The 21045-nt window shown below is 36.9% G+C and overlaps 1 protein-coding gene across 1 annotated transcript in view; it reads left to right on the top strand.

Moving 5' to 3' along the window:
- PRKAR2A (protein kinase cAMP-dependent type II regulatory subunit alpha) overlaps window positions 1–21045 on the top strand; it is a 117698-nt gene that overhangs the window by 71533 nt on the left and 25120 nt on the right. The window contains exons 6-8 of the mRNA XM_043964100.1: window positions 1440–1593; window positions 15963–16064; window positions 19513–19587. Of these exons, the coding sequence (XP_043820035.1) occupies window positions 1440–1593; window positions 15963–16064; window positions 19513–19587 (331 nt within the window). The remainder of the gene's footprint in view (window positions 1–1439; window positions 1594–15962; window positions 16065–19512; window positions 19588–21045) is intronic.

Here is a 21045-nt window from a genome sequence, read left to right as displayed (position 1 = left end):
TTATCCTACTTTATCCTGGCTTTTAGACCCATGGTTTGTTTAACCTGGTATTTGGTCCCTAACAACATTAACAATGGACGTTTTATGGTAGAGAGTATGGAAGGTTGTTGTCATCATCATATACTTAGAGGGACATAGATGGCTAATGCTAGGAATATATACTTCCCCTCCCCCATCCTCATTTTAGGTTGTTATTTCAAGGCCTCTTGTCATCCACTCCTATATATCTGATTTTATTTTCCACTCCTTGCCTTTCTACCCTGTTTAGCTTCATTTCAGTGTTCATTTTTATTTACATTATTATAGTCCCTGTGCGTATTATTCTCCTAGTCCTTCTTACTTCACTCTGCATCAGTTCATATAATTCTTCCCATTTGTCTATTCTTTATTTTTTATGGAAATTCACTCGTAGATATTTACTGTAAAATGCTTTCAGAGTTTAGTTAGGTCAAAGTAAGAAAATCTCTAGTTTTAAAGCTAGAAGAGACCTTAGGCTACCTAGTCCAGACCATTCATTTTAGAGAAGAGGAACTGAGGCTCATAGGTGTTAAGTGACTTGGCCATGGTTACAGGTAGTAAGTAAAACTTTTTAGTTATGAGCCTGGCAACAGTGTGGCTATGTGTTTCTTATCTGTGGACCAGCCTAGGTAAATTCAGGGAGGCTTATTATCATATTAGCCATAATAAAAACGTTATATTCTTTTGGCCATGGTCTCAGTGGTTATTCGGTAAGGTATGGAAGGATTGTACTATGTAACAGTAGAAGTAATTACCATATTAATGAAATTAGAGCTTCTCAAAGTATTGGAAGTACTTATTTCATTATTTTATTATTCCAAACTTAGTAGCAATCAACCAAAAAACTTTTAAGTAAACAAGTGATTACAAATATAACTATAAGGTCCAAGTTATGCACATATTAATCTGAACCAAATAATAAATGTTTGCTCCTATGCCTTTTTAAAAATGTCCTTTTCTTCTGCATCGTTTTTATTCTTATACATGGTTGTCATTAGTGTCTATGTTGGTCTTACTGCATTTGTTTAGTTAAGGTCAGGAGAGGTATAGAATGATAGTTGGCAGGCAAGGTGGGTTCTTGTGAGTGTTTTTATTGTTTTGTTTCTAGGCTAGGGGAGACGTAGGTAGCAATCAAGGAACTACTAGTTAGAAAGAAATGGAAGATTATAAAGAGAGAAGGGCTAATGATAGGAACGGATCCTTTAGAGAATATTGGAGGGGATGGTATAAATATAGAAACAGAAGAATAGTTTCTAATTCAGCTAAAGTAACAAGAGCTTTTAATGTCTGCTAATCAGGATGTAGAGCATATGCCAGGTGTACATTGTACAATTCATATATTTACCTAAAAGAGTTCATAAATATGTTTTTATTGTAAATCATTTCATCTAATAAACTATGTGTCATCTTTGTTCTTGCAGAGGCTCATATGACATTTTGGTAACGAAAGATAATCAAAGTAACCGTGTTGGCCAGTATGATAATCGTGGCAGTTTTGGAGAACTCGCCTTGATGTACAACACTCCCAGAGCTGCTACCATAGTTGCCACAACAGAAGGTTCCTTGTGGGGTCTGGTAAGTAGGGGGAAATGCTCTCATTTACCTGTCCTGTCCTACAGCTTTCTAAACCTCCTGTTCTCTATCCTTGTTTCTTTGCTATCATCATTTATCATTGTGGGTTATTTATTTATTTAGAATTTTATTTTTTCCCCAATTACATGTAAAAACAGTTTTAAACATCCATTTTAATTTATTTTTAAATTTATTTTTATACTCTACATATATACTCAATATATACAATATGTACAATATCTGCTCAAGGTAATACAGGCAATAAAATGTAGAGACAGGAGATGAACCTAGATTCTTTGATTCCAGAATTAGTGCTCTTTCCACATCTCTGCCTTCATATCTATATCTCAGTCCCAAATCTAGATTGCCAGTCTTAAACTTTCTCCTGAACTCCAGGCATGCACTGCCAACTATATGTTGAACATATCTACCTGGATGTACCAAATTCATCAAGTCTGAAATGAAGCTTATCATCTCAGCTTCTAAATCTATACTTGAGTCAACCTTTCCTTATTTCTGTGAAGTCATTATCACTGTCCCAGTCACCCAGCTTCAAAATCTCAGAATCATTCTTGGCTTTTCTTTTTCCTTTGCCCTCTCCATTCAACCTACTGTCAATACACTTACTAGCAGTGTGATGCTGTACAAGGTACTTAACCTCTGTTTACCTCAGTTTCCTCATGGAGAAATGAAAATAAAGAAATGGGGGGTGGGCAGTTAGGTGGCACAGTGGATAAAGCACCAGCCCTGGATTCAGGAGGACCTGAGTTCAAATCCGGCCTCAGACACTTGACACTTACTAGCTGTGTGACCCTGGGCAAGTCACTTAACCCCAATTGCCCTGCCAAAAAAAATAATAAATAAAAGGAAAAGAAAGGAATGGGAAATGGGATTAATAATAGCACCCACCTCCCAAAGCTGTTCTGAAAATAAAATGAGATCACATTTGTAATGTGCTTTGCAAACCTTAAAGTGCTATAAAATGTGAGTCGTTGCCGTCATCATCGTCATCATCCATCATCACCATTACCATTATCCTGTGCCTCTACATCATCTGTCCTATCACTCCCCTTCTCTTGACTCTTACATCTGAGTTCAGGTCCTTATCAAACTTGTCACCTGGATTATTTTATAGTTGCCTCCTATATATAGCCTCCCTCCTTCCAGTATGTCTCCATTCCCATCTCTACTCCACATGAGTCTTCCTGGCTTTCTCTGTCTCCTCTGCTAAGTTGTCTTTTCTTTTATTAGCATGTTAAACTTAATATACACTTAAACCATAAATAACAAGTAGTCATAGTTTTATATCTAGCTCCCTTTTATATCCTTTATTGTTCATGTTTCTTCATATGAAATATTGGAAACTTGGACTTTACCCTTGGCTCTCCCTGCTCTGTTATATGAGCTTTTTGCCTTACCTTGCTAAGGCCCTAGAATTCTATGTACCTTCTCCCAGTATCTTCACTATTCCCAAACTAGGACACCTTCCCTCCCCTACTATCTAACTCTCCTTTCTGGGTTGTCTTCCTGTATTAGAATGAAAGCTTCTGTAGGTAAGAGACTCTCTTGCTTGCTAGTAATTGTATATCAACCTTTATAAACATCTATTTGGGGGTGGGGGGGTGGGTAATGAGTGTTAAGTGACTTGCCCAGGGTCATGCAGCTAGTAAGTGTTAAGTGTCTGAGGGTGGATTTTGAACTCAGGTCCTCCTGAATCCAGGGCCAGTGCTTTATCCACTGCGCCACCTAGCTGCCTCATAAACATCTATTTTTAAAACATTGTGTTCCAAATTCTCTTCCTTCCTTCCCAAGCTCCCCTTTAAGAAGACAAGCAGTTCACCATAAGTTATACATGTATAGTCATGCAAAACCATTGTTGTGAGTTATCTGTTCCCCTAGACATGAGAGCATTAGATTTTTGTGCAAATATATTCTTATACTTCCCCAAAATGATTTAACTGTAAACCATAGTAAACACTTTCCAATTCTCACTTGGTTAGTTTACTGAAGTATACACCTGGTTTTCCTGTTCGTGTTTTCGTCAGAGAAAGCTGCCCAGGGAAATTACTGATAACTCCTATGCATTTTCAAGGATCACAACATACCTCACCATGAACAAACCTCCTTACCCACATTCTATCCATCTCCCAATATCAGTAGGCTATAAGGTTTAGATGGCAGGAAAAACTGATAACCACAGGATATGATACTTCCCAGTTATGCATTTTATTTAAGATGCTAAGATTAAAATTCTTTCCGTTGAGGAAAATTCCTTAAGTTTGTTGGGTGTTTTTTTTTCCCTAAAGATGGTCATTGATTGTTGACCATATCTCTGGAGGTACTTCTAATTATACCATTTTTTCACTTTCTTTATGGACTCTCTACAACTCTTGGGTGTTTTATCTTAGGTCAAAAGATATTATGACACATAATCTATAACCAACTCTGTTTTCTTCAGTTTAAATAAAGTTCCTTGATGTCTTTGCAGATGAACTGTCATCTTCTTTTTGTCCCTCATTATGAGTTTGGTCTACAAGATAGAAGAGACGTGAAAATTCCATAAATGGTTGAATAAAATTAAGTTTTTAAATGCTTAAATCTACTTAGCTTTTTTCTAGATTGATACTTCCTAATATCTGATTTAGCTAAATCACTAAAAGTTATTGCTATTGCTTTTAGGTCACTAGAGTTTAGGAGATGTTATTGTTTATAGAAATTCTTATTCCATGTATAAAGTGAGTTGCATTTTAGTCATCTGTCTTCTAAATCCACAGGTCTTGAAAATCCAAGGTATGGTGTCATTTTATGCCATTTTTTCAGTCTGATAGAAAGCGTTAGTATACAGATATAAAATTTAAAGGTTGGACTAAAAATTTTCTAGAAATAACAAAAATAGAAATCCTGAGAAATGTATACTGTACTTCATTAAACTGAATATTGCTTGAGTTGATGATTGCTAATGTACTATTTCCTGAATGGATCCATGATCTTATCAATATTTGTACTTCTTCTAGCGTTTATAGATTGCAATTCATCAGTACTTTCTTATCCTGTGCGATTCTTATTTACATCCTAAGTCCTCGGTAGAAGATCTACCTGGCTCACTAGAGTCCTTCCTCTAGGCCTTTAAACATTTTGTGAGTACGGTAGGATGACCAGTAGATGAATTCTTTGCCCAGGGCAACCCATAAAACAAAGAAAAAGATAATGACTGCTTGTGCAGTAATGTTGGCAGCATGGCAGAAAAGGGGACTGAGGATGCTATGAATCACAGAGTTCTTTAGATTATCTGTAAACATGAATTGCTAAAGTAACAATCTTCTAGATGTGAGGTGCTAATATGAAATAGATTTCAGTAGAATACAGTTCTGTCTATGTCATTAGCATCTATTTATTAACATTTATTGGCATCAGGGGGAAGCTAGGAGGCACAGTGGATAAAGCACTGGCCCTGGATTCAGGAGTAGCTGAGTTCAAATATGGCCTCAGACACTTGACACTTACTAGCTGTGTGACCCTGGGCAAGTCACTTAACTCTCATTGCCCTGCAAAAACCAACAGACATTTATTGGCATTCTTGTAAAGGTAAATTTTAAGTGCCTTATGTTATAGACTCAGTATTCAACAAATAGCAACAACTGTTCCTCAAACACCTATATGTAGAGTACTCTGAAAGACACAAAAAAGTATAAGATAAGTACCTGTTAAAACATTAGCATAAAATAGTTTGGCAGAGAAAATAGTAATGTATGAAAAGTTAAATAATGGTAACATTATGTACATGTTATACACAATATAGTAAGATATTTAATCAATTATACATAATATAGTGAGATATTTAGTCAGTTACTACAAGTTTTAGATAATAGTAGAAAGTTCTATCATTGTGCAAATAAATTGTTCCAGAAGGGAAAGCCCATTTCTGACTGACCTGATTAGGGAAAAGAGCTTTATGCAGGAGCTAAGATTTGAGCTGGATCTTGAAAGATGGACAAGATTTGGTAGACAGAGTAGGAGGAAAGAGATCATGTCATATGAAGGAAAGAGCTTTCAGGAAACACAAGCAATGTTCAGGGGACTGTGGCTATTTTGGCCAAAGCCAAAGAGTTAATGTAGAGGTATAATAATTTAGGATAGCTAATAGAAGGGTTTGAATATTAAACATTATAAATTTGGACTTGATCCAGTATACAATGGGGTATACTATTTACTATTTATTTAATATATTAAAGGCTTTTTCAGAAGAGGAGTGGTGTGATAAAACAATTTTGGTAGTGGCATCTTTTTAACTGTGATTTGAAGAAGAAATTTACTAGAGACAGGAGGAAAAATATACATAAATAAGGTGAAAAAAATAATGTCATGTTATTTTTTTTAATTAATAAAGTATTTTATTTTTTTCCGTTACATTTACATGTAAGATAGTTCTCAACTTTTGTTTATACAAGCTTTACAATTTCAGATTTTTCTCCCTCCCTCCCCTCCCTCCCCCCTCCCCTAGACAGCAGGTAATCTGATATAGGTTATATATATATACACATAATAACATTAATCCTATTTCTGCATTAGTCATGTTATAAGAGAAAAAATCAGAGCAATGATGAAAAACCTCAAAATAGAAAAAAAACAACAGCATCAAAAACAAAAGAAATGGTTCATTCAGCATCTATACTCTGCAGTTCTTTTTTTTTTTTTTTCCCTTGGATTTGGAGATCCTCTTCCATCACGAGTTCCCTGGAACTCTTCTGTACCATTGCATTGGTGAGAAGAATATAGTCCATCACAGTAGATCAACATTCAATGCTGATGATACTGTGTACAATGTTCTTCTGGTTCTGTTCATCTCACTCATCATCAGCTCACCCAAGACCCTCCAGGTTTCTCTGAACTCCTCCTGCTCATCATTTCTTACAGCACAATAGTATTCCATTGTATTCATATACCACAACTTGTCCAGCCATTCCCCAATTGATGGGCACCCCCTCAACTTCCAATTCCTTGCCACCACATAAAGAGCAGCTATAAATATTTTTGTACATGTGGGTCCCTTTCCCCCTTCCATGATTTCTTTGAGAAAAAGACCCAAAAGTGGTATTGCTGGGTCAAAGGGTATGTACAGCTTTATCGCCCTTTGGTCATAGTTCCAGATTGCTCTCCAGAATGGTTGGATCAGTTCACAGCTCCACCAACAATGAATTAGTGTTCCAATTTTCCCACAGCTTCTCCAACATTTATTATTTTCCTTTTTTGTCATTTTAGCCAATCTGATAGGTGTCAGGTGGTACCTTAGAGTTTTTATTTGCATCTCTCTAATCATTAGAGATTTAGAGCATTTTTTCATATGGGAATAGATAGCTTTGGTTTCTTCATCAGAAAACTGCCTGTTCATATCCTTTGACCATTTCTCAATTGGGGAATGACTTGGGTTCTTATAAATTTGATTTAGTTCCCTATATATTTTAGAGATGAGGCCTTTATCAGAAGTACTGGCCTCAAAAATTGTTTCCCAGCTTTCTGCCTCCCTTCTAATTTTGGATGCATTGCTTCTGTTTGTACAAAATTTTTTTAATTTAATGTAATCAAAATCATCCATTTTGCATTTTATAATATACTCTATCTCTTGTTTGGTCATAAACTGTTTTCCTTTCCAAAGGTCTGATAGGTAGACTATTCCTTTCTCTCCTAATTTACCTATGATATCACCTCTTATGTCTAAATCATGTATCCATTTTGACCTTATTTTAGTATAAGGTGTAAGATGTTGGTCTATGCCTAATTTCTGTCATACTATCTTCTAGTTTTCCCAGCAGTTTTTGTCAAATACTGAGTTCCTATCCCAGAAGCTGGAGTCTTTGGGTTTATCAGACACTACATTACTAGTGTCATTTACTACTGCATTTCCTGAGCCTAGCCTATTCCATTGATCTACCACTCTATTTTTTAGCCAGTACCAGATAGTTTTGATGACTGCTGCTTTATAGTAAAGCTCCAGGTTTGGTACCGCTAACCCACCTTCCTGTGAATTTTTTTTCATTATTTCCCTGGATATTCTTGATTTTTTGTTTTTCCAGATGAATTTTGTTATTATTTTTTCTAGCTCTATAAAATAATTTTTAGGTAGTCTGATTGGTATGGCACTGAATAAGTAAATTAATTTAGGCAGTATTGTCATTTTTACTATATTAGCTCTGCCTATCCATGAGCAATTGATATCTTTCCAATTATTTAGATCTGATTTGATTTGTGTGAAGAGTGTTTGGTAGTTGTGTTCATAGAGTTCCTGGGTTTGTCTTGGCAAGTAGACTCCCAAGTATTTTATATTATCTACCGTTACTTTAAATGGAATTTCTCTTTCTATTTCTTGCTGCTGGACTTTGTTGGTCATGTATAGAAATGCTGATGATTTGTGTGGATTTATTTTATATCCTGCTACTTTGCTAAAGTTGTTAATTGTTTCAAGTAATTTTTGAGTTGATTCTCTAGGATTCTTTAAGTATACCATCATATCATCTGCAAAGAGTGATAGTTTTGTTTCCTCCTTGCCTATTCTAATTCCTTTAATTCCTTTCTCTTCTCTGATTGCTAAAGCTAACATTTCTAGGACAATATTAAATAATAGGGGAGATAATGGACATCCCTGTTTCACCCCTGATCTTATTGGGAAGGCCTCTAATTTATCTCCATTGCATATAATACTTGCTGATGGCTTTAGGTAGATACTGTTTATTATTCTAAGGAAAGCTCCACCTATTCCTAAACTCTCTAGTGTTTTTATTAGGAATGGGTGCTGTACTTTGTCAAAAGCTTTCTCTGCATCTATTGAGATAATCATATGATTTTGGTTGGTTTTCTTATTGATGTGGTTGATTATGTTAATAGTTTTCCTAATGTTGAACCAGCCCTGCATTCCTGGTATAAATCCCACCTGGTCATAGTGTATTATCCTGGTGATCACTTGCTGTAATCTCCTTGCTAATATCTTATTTAAGATTTTAGCATCAATATTCATTAGGGAAATTGGTCTATAATTTTCTTTCTGTTTTTGCTTTGCCTGGTTTTGGTATCACCACCATATTTGTGTCATAAAATGAATTTGGTAGAACTCCTTCTTCACCTATTTTTCCAAATAATTTGTATAATATTGGAATTAATTGTTCTTTAAATGTCTGGTAAAATTCACCCGTAAACCCATCTGGCCCTGGGGATTTTTTCTTAGGGAGTTCATTAATGGCTTGTTCAATTTCTTTTTCTAATATGGGTTTATTTAAGGATTTTATTTCCTCTTCAGTTAACCTGGGCAGTTTGTATTTTTGTAAATATTCATCCATTTCATTTAGATTGTCAAATTTATTGGCATACAGTTGGGCAAAATAATTCCTAATTATTGATTTAATTTCCACTTCATTGGTGATAACATCACCCTTTTCATTTTTGATACTGGTAATTTGGTTTTCTTCTTTCTTTTTTTTAATCAAATTAACCAGTATTTTATCTATTTTATTGGTTTTTTTCATAAAACCAGCTCTTAGTTTTATTGATTAATTCTATAGTTTTTTTGCTTTCAATCTTATTAATTTCTCCTTTGATTTTCAGGATCTCTAATTTAGTATCTAATTGGGGATTTCTAATTTGTTCTTTTTCTAGCTTTTTAAATTGCATGCCCAATTCATTAATTTCCTCTTTCTCTTTTTTATTCATGTAAGCATTTAGAGCTATAAATTTTCCCCTAAGCACTGCTTTGGCTGCATCCCATAGATTTTGGTATGTTGCCTCATTATTATCATTTTCCTGGATGAAGTTATTGATTGTTTCTATGATTTGTTGTTTGGCCCATTCATTCTTTAGAATGAAATTATTTAGTTTCCAATTGATTTTCATTCTACTTTTCCCTGGCTCTTTCTTACATGTAATTTTTATTGCATCATGATCTGAAAAGGATGCATTTACTATTTTTGCCTTTCTACATTTAACTATGATGTTTTTGTGCCCTAATACATGGTCAATTTTTGAAAATGTGCCATGTACTACTGAGAAAAAGGTATATTCCTTTCTATCCCCTTGCAATTTTCTCCAGACATCTATCATGTCTAACTTTTCTAGTAATCTATTCACCTCTTTCACTTCTTTCTTATTTATTTTTCGGCTAGATTTATCTAATTCTGAGAGGGGGAGATTCAGATCCCCCACTAGTATAGTATTACTGTCTAATTCCTCTTGTAACTCATTTAACTTCTCCTCTAAGAACTTGGATGCTATACCACTTGGCACATACATATTCGATATTGATATTACTTCATTATCTATAGTACCTTTAAGCAAGATGTAATTTCCTTCCTTATCTCTTTTAATGAGATCTATTTTTGCCTGCACTTTGTCTGAGATAAGGATTGCTACCCCTGCTTTTTTTACTTTAGCTGAAGCATTATATATTCTGCTCCAGCCTTTTACCTTTACTCTGTGTGTATCTCTCTGCTTCAAATGTGTTTCTTGTAAACAGCATATTGTAGGATTCTGGTTTTTAATCCACTCTGCAATTTGCTTCCGTTTTATAGCAGAGTTCATCCCATTCACATTCACAGTTATTATTACTGACTGTCTATTCCCCTCCATTCTATTTACCCCCTTTGTACTTTCCCCCCCTTCTTTCACCCTATTCCTCCTCACCGACACTTTACTTCTTACCCCTGCCTCCCCCAGTCTGCCCTCCCTTTTTATCACCCCCTCTCTTTTCTTTACCCTTTTCTCCCTTGCTTTTGTCCTCCCTTCTATCAGTCCCCCCCTTTCCCTTCCCCTTTTGCTTCCCTAAAGAATGAGTTGTTTCTTTATCCCAATGAACGTATATGTTATTCCCTCTTTGAATCAAATCTAATGAGAATAGGGTTAAAACAATGTTCACCCCTCCTTTCTTTCCCTCTATTGTAATAGGTTTTTTTTCCACCTCTTCATATGATATAATTTATCCCCTTCTACCTCCCCTTTCCTCTCCTCCCCATAGACTGACTCCCTTTTTAACCCCTTAATTTTTTTTTGTATCATCACATCAAAGACAATTTATATTTATACCCTCTGTGTAAAGTCCTTCTTTCTGCCCAAATACATTTACAATTCTTAAGAGTTATAAGTATTATCTTCCCATGTAGGGATATAAACAGTTTAACCTAATAGGGTAACCTTTTTTTTTTTCCTCCCCCTCTGTTTACCTTTTTAAACTTCTCTTGAGTCTTGTGTGTTGAGATCAAATTTTCTATTCAGTTCTGGTCTTTTCACCAGGAAAGATTGAAAGTCCCCAATCATTAAATGTCCATCTTTTCCCCTGAAAGAAAATGCACATTTTTGCTGGGTAATAGATTCTTGGCTGCAATCCAAGCTCCTTTGCCTTCCGGAATATCATATTCCAAGCCTTGCGGTCCTTTAATGTTGAAGCTGCCAGGTCCTGAGCAATCCTGACTGTGGTTCCATGATATTTAAATTGCTTCTTTCTGGCTGCTTGGAGTATTTTCTCCTTCACCTGATAATTCTGGAATTTGGCTACAATATTCCTTGGAGTTTTCCTTTTGGGGTCTCTTTCAGGAGGTGATCGGTGGATCAATGATGATTTATCTTCTGATTCTATGATATCAGGGCAGTTCTCCTTAATAATTTCCTCGAGTATGGTGTCTAGATTCTTTTTCTGGTCATGGCTTTCAGGCAGTCCAATGATTCTCAAATTCTCTCTCCACGATCTGTTTTCCAGATCAATTGTCTTTCCAATGAGGTATTTCACATTTTCTTTTATTTTTTCATTCTTTTGATTCTGCTTGACTGATTCCCAGTGTCTCATGAATTCCTTATCTTCCAAGTGTCCAATTTTAATTTTTAAGGCATTGTTTTCTTCAGTAAGATTATGCACCTTTTTTTCCATTTGGCCAAGTGAATTTTTTAAGGCAGTGTTTTCTTCGATGAGATTATGCACCTTTTTTTTTCCATTTGGCCAGATGAATTTTTTAAGGAATTGTTTTCTGCAGTCAATCTTTGTGCTTCCTTTTCCAAGCTGCTGATTCTTTTTTCATAGTTTTCTTGTTTTGCTTTCATTTCTCTCCCCATTTTTTCTTCTACCTCTCTCAATTGATTTTTAATATCCTTTTTGAGCTCTTCCAGGAAGGCTTTTCGTTCTTGAGACCAATTCACCTTCCCTCGTGAGGCTTCACATGTAGGCAATTTGAGGGTATTGTCCTCATCTGAGTTTGCGTTGGCTTCTTCCCTATTGATACAGAAGCTCTCAATGGAGAGGGCTCTTTTTTGCTTCTTACTCATTATTGCAGCTTATTTATTTATTTTTTAAATTGAGGTCTGCTCTGGGGCATCAGGGTCCCTGTTTTGGGCTTCTTGTGCAGGGGTATAGGTGCTGTGTGACCGGCTTTTTACTCTGAGGCCTTTATGGTATGTGGAGATCCCTCGCCCTGCACTTCCTGTCTGGGTGCGCTAGGCCAGCCAGGCTCCCCCCTCCAGGCATCCGTTCCCGCCTGACCCATGGCCCTCCCGGCCAGTGCAGATAGGTTTTTCCACTGTCCTTCTTGGCCACCAGATTTTTGAACCAGGTTCCAGGGGCCTCAGTTGTTCGGCTGTGGCCCGCAGCTCCTGCTGACTTGCCCTGACTCCCTCGGCTCTGGGTTGCTGCCCTGCGCTGGGCCTCTCTTTTGCCCGAGTCAGACCGACCTTTTCCTGAAGTCTTCTAAATTATCTCTGGTTGGAGGACTGTGTCTCTCTGTCCCTTTGCAGGTTCTGTAGTTTCAGAATCCGTCCAGAGGCTTGATTTAATGTTCTTTTTGAGGGAACAGAAGGAGAGCTCAGGCAGCTTGCTTCCTCTCTGCCATCTTGGCTCCGCCCCCCAAGAAGCCACGTTATTTTTTAAAAAATATTTTTGGGGCAGCTAGGTGGCGCAGTGGATAAAGTGCCAGCCCTGGATTCAGGAGGACCTGAATTCAAATCCGGCCTCAGACATTTGACACTTACTAGCTCTGTGACCTTGGGCGAGTCACTTAACCCTCATTGCCCTGCCCCCCCCAATATATATGTGTGTGTATATTAAGTTATTGTTTATTTTTAACAATATAAGTAAATTGAGTTCCAAATTCTCTTCCCCTCACTGATCTCCAACCCACTGAGAAGGCAATTCACATTCACAGTTATGATAACTAGCTGTGTATTTCCCTCCATCCCATCTTCTTTTTTTTTTTTTTTTGTGGGGCAGTGGGGGTTAAGTGACTTGCCCAGGGTCACACAGCTAGTAAGTGTCAAGTGTCTGCGGCCAGATTTGAACTCAGGTCCTCCTGAATCCAGGGCCAGTGCTTTATCCACTGGGCCACTTAGCCGCCCCCCTCCCATCTTCTTTTTATCTCTCTTTTTATCCTGTCCCTCCTCAAAAGTCTATTTTGTTTCTAACTACTGCCTCCTTTAATCTATCCTCCTTATAGTCCACCCCCACCCTCTTTCTCTTATCCCCTTCCCCCTCCTTTTTCCTGTACACAACTGAGTGTGTATATCTAGTCTTCCCTCTTTGAATCATTTCCAATGAGAGTGAAGTTCAAGCATTGCCTCCCTATCCCCATTTCCCCCTCTACTATAAAAGCTCTTACTTGCGTGCCTCTTTTATATGAGAAAATTTTCCCCATTCTGTCTCTTCCTTCCATTCCATCACCCCTTCATTCATCTCCCCAAAAGAGATCATTCCAACATAATCAACTAACACCCATGCCTTCTGTCTATGTAAATTTCTCATACTGATAAAGTTCTTAGGAGTTCCACATATCATCTTTCCATATAGGAATGTAAACGGTTTGACTTTATTGAGACCTTTGTAATTACTCTTTCATGTTAGCCTTTTTATGCTTCTCTTGAGTCTTGTATTTGACTATCAAATTTACTATTCAGTTCTGGTCTTTGATAGATAGATAGATAGGCTTGAAAGGCCTCTATTTCATTAAATGTCTATTTTTCTCCCCAGGAAGGATTATACTCAGTCTTGCTGGTATGTGGTTCTTGGTTATAATCTTAGCTCCTTTGCCCTTTGGAATATCATATTTCAAGCCCTCAGCTTCCTTAACATGGAAGCTGCTAAATCTTATGTGATTCTGTGGCTCCACAATATTATAATTGTTTCTTTTTGGCTATTTTTTCTTTCACCTGAGAGCCATGGAATTTGGCTATAATATTCCTGGGAAATTTCATTTGGGATCTCTTTCAGAAGATGGATCTAAGCTATTGGGGTAGTTTTCCTTTATAATTTCTTGAAATGTGATGTCTAGACTCTTTCTTTGATCATGATTTTGAGGTAATCCAGGAATTCTTAAATTATCTCTCCTAGATCTTTTTTTCAGGTCACTTGTTTTGCCAGTAAGATATTTCACATTTTCTTCTATATTTTCATCTTTTGACTTTATTTTATTCATATGTCTTTTTAAAGATATAAATTCTTCATCCTTCTATGAAGGATCCTATATTTCATTATATCTCCCAGATATATACAAGATTAATTTTTAATTGTTTTATAATCATTTTTTCATGTTAAACAGGGATTGCAAATTCTTTAATACTTAGCCTCTATTGTAATTTTATTTTATTTTATTATTTTATTTTTTGCAGGGCAAGAAAGGTTAAGTGACTTGCCCAGGGTCACATAGCTAGTAAGTGTCAAGTGTCTGAGGCCAGATTTGAGCTCAGGTCCTCCTGAATCCAAGGCCAGTGCTTTATTCACTGTGCCACCTAGCTGCAGCCCCTCCCCCCAGCCCCCAATTAAAATTTCTACTCAAAACTTAGCTGCCATTAGCCCAGGAAGCATGCAACTTTTTGAATGTTGATCATTTTGGTTAAATATTTCAGAAATACACTGAAAGGGGCGGCTAGGTGGCGCAGTAGATAAAGCACCGGTCCTGGATTCAGGAGTTCCTGAGTTCAAATCTGGCCTCAGACGCTTGACACTTACTAGCTGTGTGACCTTGGGCAAGTCACTTAAGCCCCATTGCCCTGCCAAAAAAAAAAAAGAAGAAAAGAAATACACTGAAAAATAAGTAGGAAAGGGAGTTTAGCCTAATGTTTAGAGAACTGGACTTGGTGTCAGGAGACCTGGCTTCACTTACCACCTCAGGTATGCTTAGCGGGTGCTGCCATCATAATCAAGTTACTTAACATCTCAAAGCTTCAGTTTCCTAATTTGTAAAAGGTGGACAATAATAATTGGCCAACCTTACAGGATTGTTGTGAGGAAAGTGCTTTCTACACATTAAAGCACTATTTTATAATCTAAATTAACACTTTAATAGGAAATAAGTATAATTATGCTATAATTAATATAATAGTATAAAAAATAAAGACATGGGACAGCTAGGTGGTGCAGTAGATAAAGTACCGGCCCTGGATTCAGGAGGACCTGAGTTCAAATCCCGTCTCAGACACTTGAAACTTACCAGCTCTGTGTGACCCTGGGCAAGTCACTTAACCCTCATTGCCCCACTTTTAAAAACAAAAAATAAAGATAGTATAATCTCCCAAAATCCTATTTTCAAGACTGACCCGGCTGCTGCTGAATCTCAGGTTATCATGACCTTATTGCTCATGCTAGTTTGTTCATTCTTTCTTTTTCTTTCTTTCTTTCTTTCTTTCTTTCTTTCTTTCTTTCTTTCTTTCTTTCTTTCTTTCTTTCTTTCTTTCTTTCTTTCTTTCTTTCTTTCTTTCTTTCTTTCTTTCTTTCTTTCTTTCCTTTTTTTCTTTTCTTCCTTCCTTTCTTTCTTTGTGAGGTGATTGGGGTTAAGTGACTTGCCCAGGGTCATACAGCTAGTAAGTGTTAAGTGTCCGAGGCTGGATTTGAACTCAGGTCCTCCTGACTCCACGGCTGGTGCTCTATCCACTGCGCCATGTAGCTGCCCCTTAACATTACGTTTTGTAGATGAACATTAATATTCTAGTGTGTCTGGAGAAAGAGAACATAAGAACAGTAGTTGTTACTCCAAGTCACTTCTTGTCTCTGTGGAAGCTGGTGGATCTTCTTCTTTGAAGTTTCTTCAGTTCTATTACAGCATATTAGCATTAGATAAAGAAATTTGGGGCTGGCTTATTTTGTTTTCTGTTTGTATTTTATATTTTCTTCATTTTACTCTAGTAATTCACAGAATTATAATTGAGGGTATCTGGAACCCCAGTGGGCTTTAGACAAAATGACAGGTTTTTTCAGGTTTTCGGCTGTGCCAGACATTTTGGCTTTTCCTCTCAGTACTTTTGCCAGGATCATTCCATGACTAAAATGACATTTTTATAAACATTTTACTCAATACAACTTGCAACTCAATAAACATTAACATTTATATGTAAAAGTTAAAATTTCTATATTTTTCTTGTAGGACCGAATAACATTCAGAAGAATCATATTGAAAAACAATGCAAAGAAGAGGAAAATGTTTGAATCATTTATTGAATCTGTGCCCCTACTGAAATCCCTAGAGGTAAGGCCTGTTTGAGAAAGAGACTGTTAGGAGATGAAAAGGATGCCAATTTGAGGAAGCATTCACCTACCAAACATCATGGTAAAGGTCACATGGATATGTTTTAATTCCTGAGAATGAGCCCCTGAGGAAACTCATTTTTCTATCTGAGAGAAGATTTTACGTAAAGTATAACATATTCATCAAGCATTTATTAAATGTTTACTATGTGCCAGGCACTGTGGTAAGACCTGGGGATTCAAAGAAAGGCAAACACTATTCCTGCCCTCAGAAGGTTTACATTCTTTTGGAGAAGAAAACATGCAAGCAACTCTGTACATACAAGATATATGCAGTGTAAATGAAAAGTCAGTAGCACAAACAGTAGGGCTTTGGAAGAAGGGAGAGCTTGGTGGCAGAAATAAGTTTAGTTTTGAACCCATTAATTTTAAGATATCCAAAAAGCAATTGGCAATGTGGAGAGAAGTTCAGACTGGATATATAGATCTAGGAATCATCTACATAGAGATCATTATTTAACTTATAGAAAATGAGGGAATCGCCAGGCAAGATATTGTAGAGGAACAAAAAAAGATATTGTAGAGCGAGAAGAAAAGAGAACCCAAAACAAAAACCTTTGAAGCTCCACAACAGTGTAACAGTTGTAATAATTAGTGGCTATGACCTGGTTGAATATCTGGCAAAGAAAACTGAGAAGGAGCTGTCAAACAAGCAGGAAGAGAACCAGGGAGAAAAGTGTTGTGAAATCCTGCTGAGGAAGGAATATCCAGGAAAAGGGGACGGCCAGTAATCTGCAGTGTCAAAGGATGCCACAAGGTCAAGAGAATGAAGTCTAGAAGGATTGAGAAATGGCCATTAAATTTCACTATGAAGAGATCATTGATGACTTCAGAGAAGCAGTTTTAATTGAATAATGAATGAGGCTGGAAGCCAGCCTTCAGAAGGTTTAGAATTGTGGGCGAGGAGAAGGAAGTGAAGCAATGATTATTGATAGCTTTCTCAAGGAGATTAATAGGAGAAAAAGGAGAACTGTGTAGCTGACAGACTAGTAGGATCAGTGGGGCGGGGAGGGGGTTTAAAAATGGAGGGAACCAATTGATAAATGGTCAGCAGATATGAACAGGAAGTTTTTAAATGAAGAAATCAAAGCTATCTCTAGTCGTACAAAAAAAATGCTCTAAATCATTATTAGAGAAATGCAAATTAAAATAACTCTGAGCTACCCCCTTAATATCTATCAGATTGGCTAATATGACAGAAAAGAAAAATGACAAATGTTGGGGGGGGTGAAATTGGGATAATAATGTACTGTTGGTGGAGTTGTGAACTGATCCAACCATTCTGGAAAACAATTTGGAACTATGCCCAGAGGCCTATAAAATCATGCATACTGCTTGATCCAACAATGCCACTACTAGGGTTGTATTCCAAAGAGATCAAAGAAAAAGTAAAAAGACCTATAGGTACAAAAATATTTATAGCAGCTCTTTCAGTGGTGGCAAAGAATTAGAAATCAAAGGGATGCTCATCAATTGGGGAATGCCTAACAAGTCATCTTACATGATTGTAATGGAATACTATTGTGCTATATGAAATGATGAGCAGACTTATTTCAGAAAAACCTGGGAAGACACAAAGTGATGCAGAATGAAGGGAGCAGAACCAGAAGAACACTGTACCTAGTAACAGCAATATTATATGATGATAAACTGAATGGCTTAGTGATTTTCAACAATACAGTGATCCAAGATAATCCCAAAGGATCCATGATGAAGAGTGTTATCCAGCTCTGAATGCAAAGTGAAGCATATTTTTTGTTTGTTTGTTTGTTTGTTTGTTTTTGCAAGCAGTGGGGGTTAAGTGGCTTGCCCAGGGTCACACAGCTAGTAAGTGTCAAGTGTCTGAGGCCAGATTTGAACTCAGGTACTCCTGAATTCAGGGCTGGTGCTTTAACCACTGCGCCATCTAGCTGCCCCTGAAGCATACTTAAAAAAAAAAATTCTTTATTTTTCTTAGGGTTTTTTTTGGGGGTGGGGGGCAGCCTGTGCTTTCTTTCACAGTATGACTAATATAGAGATATGTGTTGCATGACCACATGTATGATCTGTGTCAAATTGCCTTCTCAAGGTGGAGAAGAGGAAGTAGGGAAGGAGGTAATTTGGAATAGATTGTTTTTAAATGAGTGATTAAGATTGTTTTTACATGTAATTGGGAAAAGTATGTTTTGAAAAATTTTTAAGTCATTGGACCCCCTGAAAAGCATAATTTTATTTTATTTTATTTTATTTTTTGCAAGCAGTGGGGGTTAAGTGGCTTGCCCAGGGTCACACAGCTAGTAAGTGTCAGGTGTCTTAGGTCAGATTTGAACTCAGGTCCTCCTGAATCCAGGGTCGGTGCTTTATCCACTGCGCCACCTAGCTGCCTGGAAACTACAAAATCCTAGGTGAAAACTTCCCAGATCTATTGGAACCAGGGGGCGAAGATAGAAAGCACTGATAAACCCCTTGAAAGTTCCAGAAATGTTATAGCAAAAATCCAGAGCCTCCCACATCAAAGCAAAAAATACTGTTATTATACAGAAAGAAACAGAGTACCAAGGAACCGCAGTCAGGATCACATGAGACCTGGAAGCTTCCAATAAAAATGAGAGATTTTATAATATATCCAAAAACAAAAGATAGAGGTTTAAAACCAAGAATAACTCACCCTGCAAAGCTGAGTATAATCCATATAAATCCAGGGAGAAATATGAACCTTTAATGGCAAGGAGGACTTTTAATTCTTTCTGATCAAAAAACCAAAGCTTAGTAGGAACTTTGAAACACAAACACAAATGTTTAGAGAAACCCAGAAAGCTAACTTTTTCTGAGAAATTGGCCTCATATTTTTAATGAATTTTCAACAACAAAAGAGTAGTAATATAGTAGAGTCCTATTATGATCTTTTCCTCATAGTCCTTGCCATGGGTTCCCTTGTTATAAAGATAAAACTACCTTTATAACAGGATCCTTTTGATAATAGAACCTTTGTGCCTTAGCCAGTGTCCTCTATGGAATGAATACCGTGAACCAGTTCCTTAGGTTCCTTATACGTAAAATGAAGGGGTTTGGACTGGATGATCTCTAAAGTATTTTTCAACTTTGAAATCCTTTCTTTGTTGTTCTTTGTATCTAAAATCACTTCTTGATGATAGTATTTTAATGCTTTTATATATTTGATGGAAGCTGGGGCAGCTAGGTGATGCAGTGGATAAAGCACCGGCTGTGGATTCAGGAGGAATTGAGTTCAAATCCGGCCTCAGACACTTGACGCTTACTAGCTGTGTGACCCTAGGCAAGTCACTTATCCCTCATTGCCCTGGGGGAAAAAAAAGAATATATTTGATGGAAACTTACAGTGTTTTTTCATTTGAATTATCCAATAACCAGTGGGTTGTGGACTATTGCAGGTCTCAGAGAGAATGAAGATTGTGGATGTAATAGGTGAGAAGAACTATAAAGATGGAGAACGAATTATTGCTCAGGTAAGCATGCTTTGATTTGCTTTCTGGTTTTAACTTTAATTTCATTGACTATTATCTGATTCTGGGATTTTTATTAGATCTACCTTATCAGTCAGTCAGCAAGAATTTATAATGTTCCCAGTACTGAGCTAGGCCCTGAGGGATACAGAGATGGGAAAATGGAACAGTCTTTTCATGCAAGTACATCTTTTCAAGGGAGACAACACATACATATATGTCTATATAGAATAAATACAAAATAAACACAAGATAATTCAACTCAAAGTTAAGGAGGGAGGACAGGAGCAGTTGGGGCATGATGATACTCTTGGTGTAAACGCTAACACTTGAACTGAGTCTTGAAATAGATGAACAGTACTGTAGGCCACAGGTAAAAAAAATGTCTTCTGGATGTGGAGAAGATGAGATGGAATACTTTATATGAGGATCAAAGAGAAGGACAGTTATGAAAAGGTTAGAAAAACAGACTAGAACCAGGTTGTAAAGAGTTTCATATGCCAAATAAGTTTATATTTTGTTCTAGGGGCATTGAAGTTTTAGGAACAGAATGGGGAACCATTGGAGTTTGAGTACAACTGGGAATCTGAGTTGGGAGGATGAATTGAAGTTGGAAAAGACTTGAGAGAGAGGAGGCTTAAACTAAGTGTGGAGGCTTGAACTTAAGATGGGAGCTATGTGAGCAGTGATAAGGGAGTGAAATCAAGAAATATTGTTGATATAGTAATGTCAAGATTTGTGACTTACAAGATTTTTGGGGTGAATGATAGTGATGGTTTGAGCATAATGCCAAAACCTAAGAAATTGGAAGACTGATGGTACCCTGTGCAGAAATAGAAACATGTGGTAAAGGAGTATAAAAGAAAAGATAATTTTATTTTGGACATGTTGAATTTGAAATGTCCAATGTAGGTATTTGATGATGTAGGCCTAGAGTTCAGGAAAGATGAGGGGTAGGATATGTAAATCTGGGTGTCAAATGCATGGGGATAATAATTCAACTTATGGGAGCTGATTTGGTTTCCAAGGGAGAGTGTAGAGAGAAGAAAATGCAAAGAACTTTCAGGTATACCAATGGGTAATGTGATATTGATGATGATCTTGCAAAGGAGACTAAGAAGCAGTGGTCAGAGAGGTAGTAATTGCTTCTATCTCTTGTTTAGTTAAGAATACATCTTCTGCCCATAGCTTTGAGAGGTATGTGTGGCAAGTGAAAGATGAAATGCCTGAGGAAACAAAGGTTTGCTCTTCTTAGCATTTCAATTTATTAAGCAGTGCATGCCAATGGCCTAACAAATGAGACCAAGCCTCTTCCTCAGTTCAGGGCTAGACCCTGAATATATACATTAAAAACAATCAAATAAGACCAAATAATTAAAAGGTGGTCCAGTTTACCATCCATTCAGGGCTAGGTTCAGACAATACTATAAGGGTTTTTTTCCAGTTTCCAAAATCAAATAA

Source organism: Dromiciops gliroides, chromosome 1 (genome assembly GCF_019393635.1).
Source record: "Dromiciops gliroides isolate mDroGli1 chromosome 1, mDroGli1.pri, whole genome shotgun sequence".
Taxonomy (NCBI): Eukaryota; Metazoa; Chordata; class Mammalia; order Microbiotheria; family Microbiotheriidae; genus Dromiciops; species Dromiciops gliroides.
The sequence above is the reverse complement of the archived record's forward strand: the minus strand, read 5'-3'. Positions and strand labels throughout refer to the sequence as shown.